At 35.8% G+C, this 10,548-nt stretch overlaps 1 protein-coding gene across 1 annotated transcript in view; it reads left to right on the top strand.

Moving 5' to 3' along the window:
* Window positions 1-221: 221 nt before the first annotated feature.
* Window positions 222-10,548, top strand: part of slc35f1 (solute carrier family 35 member F1) — a 195,491-nt gene continuing 185,164 nt past the window's right edge. The window contains exon 1 of the mRNA XM_088907661.1: window positions 222-639. Coding sequence (XP_088763787.1) covers window positions 530-639 — 110 coding nt within the window. The 5' untranslated portion in view covers window positions 222-529. The remainder of the gene's footprint in view (window positions 640-10,548) is intronic.

Genomic DNA, 10,548 nt, shown 5'->3' with positions numbered 1-10,548 from the left:
GTTACATAAATTAGGGAGAAGTGTTGTATTGTGTTGTTTCAGTTTAGGACTCATGCGCGGATTTTTATTCCTGAGTGTTAATGGCTGTAAAAATTACGATACAAACGACGTGGCACTACATTTCCCATGTGTCACTGCAACAAACTTGCTGCAAGAAAACCGCTCCCCCTGTTGGGTTGATCGAGTGTTTCAATGAAAAATCCCAAGTCTTTCAGCTAGCCGCGGCAGACGGGCAGGCGAGCATAAAATACGCGTGGATGGGCGAAGGGATTTCTGACTAGTTTATACCAGAAGACAAGCACATTGTGAGGACGATTTCGGACATCCACCCAGCTCCGAAAAGCAAGATTCTTTTTTGGGATTTATACCCTTTTCTCCCCGTTCAATTAAACCATGGAATGCTAACGTTACATTTGCTTGCGCGAAATCTGGTGGTTCTGATCAAGCACGCTTACGGAATTTCCCGATCTCTGTTCCTGTACAGTGCAGAATGCGCCCTGGTTTCTGATTGTCTTATTTCACCCCAGCAATGATCCCCGAGCAGCAAAATCATGTTGTTGCTACTATCGAAAACATTCCTGCTGAAACTATCACAGCATCGCCAACAGTCCTGCAAAGGATAAAGAAAGTATTTAACAGGTAAGAAAACCAGAAAATCCCTCTCTTTCCCCACTACTGGGTTTCAATGGAATCTTTGTTGATAAACTCCTTGGAACAGGTGGCGCATCCCTAGTTTCTCATCTGGATCAGTTACGCATTTCGCTTAAAATATTGCCGTTTTATTTATTCGTTGTAAAATAATATACGTTATTTTAAAATGTATTAAGAATGCATTGTTCATATTTTGGCTAAATATTTATATTTAATCATATTTAAATGCAAATCGGTGTTTTAAAAATAAAACTACTGAAGGTATTAAGGACATCTTTTTCAAGACCTAACAAAGAATACTGAAGAGTATCCTTTTCATTTGATAAAATCTACAAATTGAATCCATATTTCAGTATTTACAAATAACAATATGAAATAAAACGATATTAAAACTTGTGTGCAACATTTTTTTTAAATTCAAAATAGTGCAGTGTGTAAAATGTGATACACTCTTCCATAATGCAAAATGAACTGTCCAAGTGTCACAGATTTCACAGTACCTGCATGTTTCAGTTCACAACACTGTATGAAAAGGCTACTGAGAACATTAAAATTCCTTTTTCGTCATTAGCTACAGTAGAAGGAAAAAATAGACAAATGTAACAATCTTGATTCGTTTATGAATACTGCTAAATTGAATATGAATATTTTATGTAACCCAAAATATTATCTTCAACCATAAAACCCACTCCCCGGTTCTGTATATAAAAATAATTGTCATTCCGACGCCGCCTTTTTAAGGATGCGGTCTGCAATTCGTAAGGTAAAGTTTATGTCTTCAGCCTATTGTTTTGTGGTTTTGGTATCACACCGTTTGGTTCTCGCAGTGTGTATTGATGTTCTGTTGGATGCATTGCGGTTCAATACACGAATTGCATTCGCCCTTGTAATCCCGCGTTGACTTTTTATTATTCTGAAAGCATTTTAGCCGGATCATATTCCTTTGCTTCATATAACTATTTGAACATGTAACATCCTCAGACCCATTTGGAGCAAAACGTTTATTCCCCTTGTACCAACGCAACTGTTTCGGATGATTTTGTATACAGTATATTATTATTAATTTTGTGTTTTTTTAGGTACAACACTGTTTGACCTTTATGATGAAAAAAACACGGTGGGCATTGTTATTAAATGGCAGAATAGCCCCTCTTCTCTCGCTAACTCATTTTCGTTACATACAGTATAGCTCCTTGGAAACGAATGTTTATGTGAAATGCCTTTGAAGTACAGTAAGTACCAAGGAAATCACTTGCCAGTTTTACCGTAATTTATTTTTCATTACTTTTTTTTCGGAGTTATTGTTGTGTTTAATGAGGTTAGGAGAGAATAGTGATAGTAAAAGTTAAAAAAAACGTGGAAACGCGCACTACTCTTCTGCTGTAACTTGCTATCTAGTTAGACATGAATGTTTTCAGTGGGTTAAATCTTTTTAAATTGAAGTGCTGAGTGAACTACTCTGCGTATAAGGGAAAAACACTTAAAACCCGTGGATGTAAAATTATATTAAAGCATCTTATTCAGAGTTCAAAACATCGTTTTGTCGACAAATGTCCTGTCAAAAAACACAGTTTTTGCAGGGGTACTGGTCTTCATTTTTCAGGATATAGCCTCCCTTCTATACTAGTTATCCAGCTTGAAACTATGTACATTTACAGTATTTGAGACATTTCAGGTATCTAGGACACATGCTTGCCAAGGCCTTCCAAGGGGAATTGGGTGGAATCCCACAAAACAGCATCTATAGCATGTTGCAGAGCATGTATACAGTATATTGCTTGCAATACTTCCAATTGTGGCCATACAGTACATGCCTTTAGCCTATGTGTTTCCAAGGCAGAGCCTCTGCTGATGACTGTTAATCGGTCTGATGAGTTTACCCATATCTATCCATCCATTTTTAATCGCTTTATTGAGTGTGGGGTTATGGAGAGCCAGAGGCTATGCCAGCAAGCAACAGGCACAAGGCAGGGTACATCCTGGACAGGGTGCCAGTCCGTCTCAGGGCACACAGAGACAAACACGCACACACTCACACTGGAGTCCAATTAACCTACCAGTATGTCTTTGGAGTGAAAATGCATGCAAACACATGGAGAACATACAAACTCCAGAGAGGTGCCTATAGAGTAGAATCCGAAAAATGGATTTGAACCCAGAGCCCTAGTGCTGCAAGGCAGAAAAGCAAATAAGTGCATCACTGAGGCACCCCCTATAGTATACTAGACAGTACAGTATGTGTTCAATGAAATATCATTACACCTGGTCCAAAAACGATGTTTATTAATTTCCTGATTACAACTTAGTGAATTTGTTTCAGTTTTGAGTATAATAGGTTTCTGACATTTACAAACACAATCATGTACTTAATGCATAATTAATATGCAGGATAACTTGCAGTGCCGTGTTTCTGTAGGTTTTATAATGCTATACAGTACTTTGAGCTTCAAATACCAAGAGACAGAACTGAGGAGCTTATAACAGATGTACTGCAGGGCTACTATGTCTGAAGAATTTCAGTTCCTTAATGACCTAAATCAGCTCATTATTGGCTTAATTGGACCAATTTACCAACTCCTCCTAGATCCATAGATGCTGCTGCTTTACAGAGACATAGCAAACCTGCTGATACCCAAGCTTTCTGGCTTGAAAGAAGAACAATAATGCAATATATGTCATGTTTGCTATACCACTTAATCAATTTCATTGGCCTCTAAATATCACTAGTGTTTATTTTTTATGTGTTTACTATCATTAGTTTCTTTCATATACACTACTGTTGATAATCAAATTGTGAAGACCATGGTATCTCCTAGCTTTTAGTAAGGTAAATCCAATCCAAGGTTTTTAGCAAATTATAAAAGTAATAGTATGTTTTGTTAAAAAAAGTTACAAAAGTTGTTTGGTTATCAGGTTTATAATGTAACTAGGAGTACTCATTTTTTGTCACTGTATAATTCAAAGATAAAACAAGCACAATTTTGTTACCATAGTAATCACATCTACACAGTATGTTGTGGTTGTCTAGTGCTGTTGCCTCACAGCTGTAAAGTCCCTGGTTTGAGTTCAGCTTGCTCCAGAGAGGTGCAGATACAGATATTTCTATATTGTTCTTACGTGTTATGTGAGTTTTCTCGATGTGGTTCTCTTTTCACCCAAACTCCAAATATTTGCTGTCTAGATTATTTTTTATGCACAAATCACCTCCCTCTATGGGTGTGTATTGCAGTGTACTGTTGTCCAAAACGTGGTGTGTTCAACTTTGCTGTCACTGTCTGCCAGGTTAGGCTTTAGCTCACCGTGATCTGATATAGCAGTCTGTCTCTTTGATTACTAATAAAGAAGCAGTTAAAGAGACAATTACAATCTAAATTACATGGAATACTGTGATTTCATTATTTATTATTTTATATGGAATTGGAAAATAGGGATCTTTACTGATAAAGATACTGCCGATTTCTATTCTTCTGTCTGAATATAACTGTAATGGTGTGCACATGTGATTTGGGAATATACTGTACTGTATATGTTTAGTATGGTTTTAAGCAAGGAGCTGTGTCAGCATCGCCTCTGAAAAAAGCTTAGCAGCTAAAATGTTCTTTTTTCTTTCCTTTACATTTCAGTGTGGAAGGAACTTTTACAAAGTCTTTTAATCATAATTAGTATATTTTGCAGACAAACCCAGACTTGACTGTAAAATCATCTTCACAGAATGACTTTTCCTTGTGCTTGTTTTTCATACTGTTGCAATGCAACAGTGAACTCACCATTAGTTTTAAAAAGAGAAAACCCTTGTGAGTAGTCAAGGTGAACGCTGGCTCGAGACGTTTCTAATATAAAAGTTGCTTGTAGTTACTAGAGCATTTAACCTGTCTGCTGCATTGACTTTTCACTTTGCTGACCTCAACATTCATAGCAAGTTTTTTCTTTACCTCTAACTTGATATTTTAAAAATTCTACACTAATCTGAAAGAATCACAGTCGTGGGGCTGGATTAATATGACATACCAATAAACTTGGTATGTTGTGAAATGGAACGTTGTGTTTTCTTTCTGCTCTTTCTTCTTCTTCTCTTTCTTCTCTTTTCAGTATGGAATAAACCTTTTACTTCTTCCTTTGCAGCCTACACATGCTGACGCAGCTACCCACCTGAACTACCAATAACCTTGTCTGATCTTAGTATTCAACACTCAAGAGACACAACTTATTATGCTACATACAGTATATTGTATTCAGGTTTGCTTTACAGACATTATATATTTTAGAGTGTGAAAGATAAAGTCTAGGGGACAAGCACATAAAATATCTAGTGCAGTATTTGACATTGGGATTTCACTTGAACACCATTTAAAAGTCAGGGGTCCATGATACTCAGAGTGGTTTCAGTTCTACTTTGCTGTTTGAAATCTGCACTTTAATAGTTATGCATCTATCTGGACAGCTTCATATTTGTGATTTATACTGAAGTACAATGAAAATGTAACAGAATTGCAGTAGTTCATTTGGTATATACATGTATGCTATATACATTTTAACTAGTGAGTCAGGCTTGGTTATTTTTTTAAATAATGTGCCTTGTCAAGAAAAAACATGTCATGTAAGTTCATAAAATGTTGCCCAGAGAATGAGATGTTCTGTTCTGGCAGTGTATCATGTTTTATATTTAAAACAATTCTATCAATTATATGTAAGCAGTGCACAGATATCTTTTGAGCAGTATGAATTGGTGTTATGAGCTCCCCTTTTTAGTTTTAAATTCAGTTATTGGCAACCCAAATTATAATTTAAATCCTTTAATCAAATTTAATGTATTTTCATTACCCTAGGGATGCTTTTCTGCTTGCCTCAGACCATCTGAAAATACAAGAGCCACTAGAAGAACAAAGTACATAACCTAAAACTAGCCTGTTGGACATGTGAATTTTAAATCTTTTCACATTTACTAATGTTGTCAATAATTATTCTCTTACTTTGACTTGTTGAGTAAAAATGGAGGCCTGAACGATCACAGATATATAGAAGAGGCTGCATGTCTTTTACATTCTCTAATTTGTTGCCGGTAATCCCAAAATTTTAAGAATTGTTCTTCCATACTTCATTTTTCCATTTGAAAATCAACTGTCCTGCTGTCTTGATAAAAGCTGCTTGTTATCTCAAGTTCTTCCCTGTATCCCATGTCAACTGACAGCCAGCACATACTAATGAGATCACCGCATGCTTCCAACACCTTTTTCTTCTAGGATCAAGTTCTATCTTGTATTTTACACAGGTTGTAGAACACTATGAGCTTTGATGCATTTTTTAAAGGCAGTTGCTCGCTGGCTCAACATCCTCTAATAATTTGCTTGACAGTGAAATGAAAACCAAAATTGAAGAAGTATAAATGACAGAAAAAAATGATGTGCTTTGATTTCACATCTGCTAAAATACTTCTTGTATTTTAGCAGACTGTTTTGGCACTAAAACTGTTGCTGATGATAAAGCATCAACGCTGTACAGTTTGCATTGGTTAAATTAAGTCATAGCAGAACAATAAAGAAGAACAATAAAGCAATGTGTCATGCTATCATTCTTTAACTATGAAGTCTCGCGGTACCTACTTGAGCACGTACCGCAGTGAGACAATTACTCAGAGACAATGCACTAAAAAAAATCATACAATATACAGTACTTACACCATTCTAGAGTGTAGAATGTTGCTGTTTTTCTGATTTCTGCTAATACATTGCTAATAAATACTAAATAATACTTTACACAGACTCCTTGAGCTGGCTGTGTGAGTGCACGTCAATGTGTAGAGAGGCTGTAACCCTTTCCTTTACCACAGAGAGCGAGGGGATCCTTGCAGGCTGCTGGTGTGGAATGTGGGCTCAGAGAAAAGTCCAGCTCTGGCTGGAGGCCTGGTGGCTGCCAGCTGGCGGCCTCATGTCAGGCCGCTCTCCTTACTTGCCCAGAGCCATCTGCTGGGTCTTTCAACACATCCCTTTTATGAGGGAGAACAATGCCTACTGAGGTGTAATCTGTGCATCAGTGGGTCATGTTGCTCATTGGGGGTTTTTATCTCCATTGTTCCAGGAAAGCAGACAACGGGAGGATTTTACCTTTCTTATAAGTTGTTGTTGCTGTTGGATCTAGGTAATGGGTTTATCCTGTGTCAGTTGTTGGTGTCCTGTCTCTTGTATCTCAACAAGTTTGGGGTTTATTATTATAGAGAAAATCCTATGTAAAAATAAAACCTTGCTGAATTCTTTTGAGCACACTTTGTATAAATGCAAACTGTTCTTATAAAATAAGACATATTTCACTTAGATAAATATGATAGAAGGCCGTGGGAGAAAAATGTAGCTGAAATGATTTATCCCTTGGGATGAGAAGTTTTCGTTCAAAGCAGTGAACAGTTTTAGTGTAGTCTTGGTGTTTCAAGAGAAGTGTTGTCAAAATCATTGTAACAATTGTTACCATACTTATATTTTTTCATTTTTTTCAAGAATCTACAGGTGTAAACATTGTTCCAAACCTTCTAAATGTCTGTGACGTGAACCATAAAGCCAAGGCAGCTTTCAGTGCAACTGTGTGATACTTGTTACCATACTTGATACTTGATACTTGAACCATTAATGTTGAATTGGATTTGTGTTCTGGGTATCTATACAATGAGCAATAACTCCGCACAGCAGAGGTCACGACAGAGTAAGGCTGCGGCTGAAGATATATGACCAAAGTTTTAAACAGTGGTGTCCACAAGTTTTGTCATCATGCCAAAGACCAAACAAGTAAATAAATTTGAACCTCTGGCAACTCAGTAACATTTTATAGGAAATTGTTATTTTTTTCTGGTGATTGTGATAGACCACGCAAGTCTAGTTTAAGAGTGCAGTTTAAACAGGATTGAGATTGACAATTGAGAGATTGACATTTGTCTTAACACAATTTATGTGGAATCCTTAGATGTGAAATGGCTGTTTTACAGAACCAGGAAATGACGAAAGTAAAAGCTACAGTGTTTTATAAAGAATAATAGGCATGTTGCGGGATTGCATTTTGCCTTAACTCTTCTGATAAATAGGTTTTGGCAAATTCATATACAGTATATACCAGAATCTGAAATGACAAGTAATTAAATGTGCAGCCTAGTATACATTAAATACAAGACAATTTGATACTTAAGTTCACCCTTATCAATCTCTTACACCTAAACAAACTTTAGATGTTGTGTAAATATAGTATGGTTTAAGATTCAAATGCTTTCTTTAGGAGGTTTTTCTACTGGAATGTGGTGTCCAAATCCTTTATCAATGTGAAAGTGCACCTGTTATAATGTAGTAATACAAATTTGGTGTGCAGTGATAAGAAAATATTATATCGCATCCAGCCTTTTGTCAGCTTCTAGGGAAAGAATTCATATACAATTCAGTGAATAATATGCAAACATCTTGTCAGATTGATATCTGATTAGCAGCCTTGCTGTTTGAAAATGCCTAGCTTGCAGTTCCTTTAATTTATCTTTTTATTAAATGCTGCAGTTTCTAGAGTATGTAAACCAGCAGTGAACTACAGCATGAGGAAATTCAACGAGGTACAATTATCTAATGGTGGAAAAGAGTTCTGATGCATCCTGTTGCATGTAAAACAGCATGAACACCTACATGAAGTTCTGCTATGCTTTTCATGTATTATGTACTATAGAGGATATGGGACTTGTCAAAAGCATTCCTGAGGTTTGAATGAGGTTTTTCTTTTAATACTTAGGCAAAGTGGTTTATTAGTTCTTCCCAGTGTGCAAAGCATTTGGCCGAGACTCTTAGTGAAGAATAGTAAGTGTTGTATGAATAGTGTGACACTGACATTTTTTAAATTATCAAATTAAAAAAAAAATGTGTGCATTTTTGTAAAGATATTTTTAAAGATATTTTATGATAATTCATGGGCATTTCCTTACTAAATCTACTGGCGACTGATCTTCAGGTCCTCAGTTCTGCCAATTTGAGGTATTCATTAAAAGCTGGTTATGGTGTGTGATAATATGTTTTCATATGCTTTTCCCTTGAAAGCTTTAAGAAAAGATTTAATCTGGATGATCAAATGTTTTAGTATGTAGGATAATCAATGTATTGATGAAAAAGAGGAAATGTTTAGCAAAGACTTTATTGCTGTGCTGTTTGAAACATTTGATTATTTTGTTTTTGGAGAGAATAAAATAGTTAGAATAATCATAATTAGTACGTATTTGAAACTTGAACTGTCAAACAAATGACACAGTTGTGCTTTTGATTAAACAAATATGCAAGGCAGATCCCTAGGTCTGGTTTTGCTCCAGATATGCTTTGCACTGTTGTACATAAAATAAAACTATGCCACTGTGCCTAATAGCATAGCTTGTCATATACAATAAGGGAAAGTAAAACAACATCTTGTACAGTTAAGCTTTTACTTTTTGTCTTTAGACCCCAATAGAAGTTAATGAACAATTATCCTTTTGCATGGATTAATGATTATTGTATTGCACACTTGTTTCGGGCTCTTCTGCTTCAATTAACAGTGCACTCGTGAAGGCATTCCCACATGACTTTCATATGATGTGCAGCTCAGTTCTTCTTAAAATAATAAAAGGGAACTATCTCTATAATTCTTGTATTTTAGACCTATTTTATATAACATACTGTATGGCTATTAATAAAAAATAAAAATAATTGTTTATTTCACTATTAGATTGGACAGTTAAGATAAAGCTCTGACATTAAATTTTCAAGTTCACAACATGAAAATTGCTGTAAAGAAAGTGAGATACTGGATTTCAGAATGCAGATTATCAATCTCTTTTAATGTTTCCATTTCCCACAAGACTTTGTGGGAAATAAATCTGTTGATTTATTCTGTAGTTAAACAGCTACCTCTTCTCTAGATGCTGAGTAAAGTTCTAGCACAGGATGATTTCACTTTAATAACAGCTGAGAAAGATGTGCGAGTTTTGGCGAGAACATTCTTCTTGGCTGTTGCTTGAGCTGGTTAAAGCATTGTGTTCTAAAGGTATTCTTATGTGGTTCTTTTGTAGTTTGTAAACTGTGATTAAATCCTCAATGGGAACTCTTCTGCCAAGCAACAGTGAAATAATGCATGGAATTTGGTCAGTTCATTGATAAAACACTGAGCTGAATGCAGGGCTGTGGTATTGTATTCGTGCATCCAAGCCATTCAAATTGCTTTGCTAAACATCCTGGATTGCACAGCTTTATTCCAAGTTTATTGCAGTTTCCTTCAACATAACAGCTTTACTTTTCCATAGGATAGGTTTTATGTACCTTCTATCATAACATGCTCCTGTTAATACATAAAATCCTACAAATGAGTAAACATGTCCTAACTTATTATGTAGTTGTGTAGTGTAAGTACAGTATGTACTGATGGTACAGTTTAGGTGTTTTATTGCTTTTGTCATTAAGCTTTTAAGACATACTGTAAATCATCAAAACAGAGGGTCAGCCCGATCTAAATATTCACATTACATGTCACCAGTGGAATGCTTTCCTTGAACAAAAGAGTGCAGGGAAACTAATTAAAAGATGACTGTTTAATGGCACTGAGTGTATTCATATTATATAGAGATACCATATCTACACAAAGCACCAGCATGTGAAATACAGGCATAAGCAGTTTAATTCTGGGCCTGTCAGACTTTAGTAACAACAGGTATTATATCAGCTCTGCTTTGCCTCTATATCAGCTCAAAAGGTAAAATATATCCTTCTGTTCTAAAAGTGTAAAAATCTAAATAACACGAATGGTTCTTAAGGCACTAATGAATGAAATGCAGTCTAGGTAATTAGCAGCAGTAGAAAATGACAAAAATATTCAGCATATTCTAACTGTGCACAGATCAGTTTAGTTTTTGTTTGAGAT

This window comes from Atractosteus spatula, chromosome 2 (assembly GCF_055471065.1).
Source record: "Atractosteus spatula isolate fAtrSpa1 chromosome 2, fAtrSpa1.hap1, whole genome shotgun sequence".
Taxonomy (NCBI): domain Eukaryota; kingdom Metazoa; phylum Chordata; class Actinopteri; order Semionotiformes; family Lepisosteidae; genus Atractosteus; species Atractosteus spatula.
This window is presented reverse-complemented; position numbering and strand designations above follow the sequence as displayed.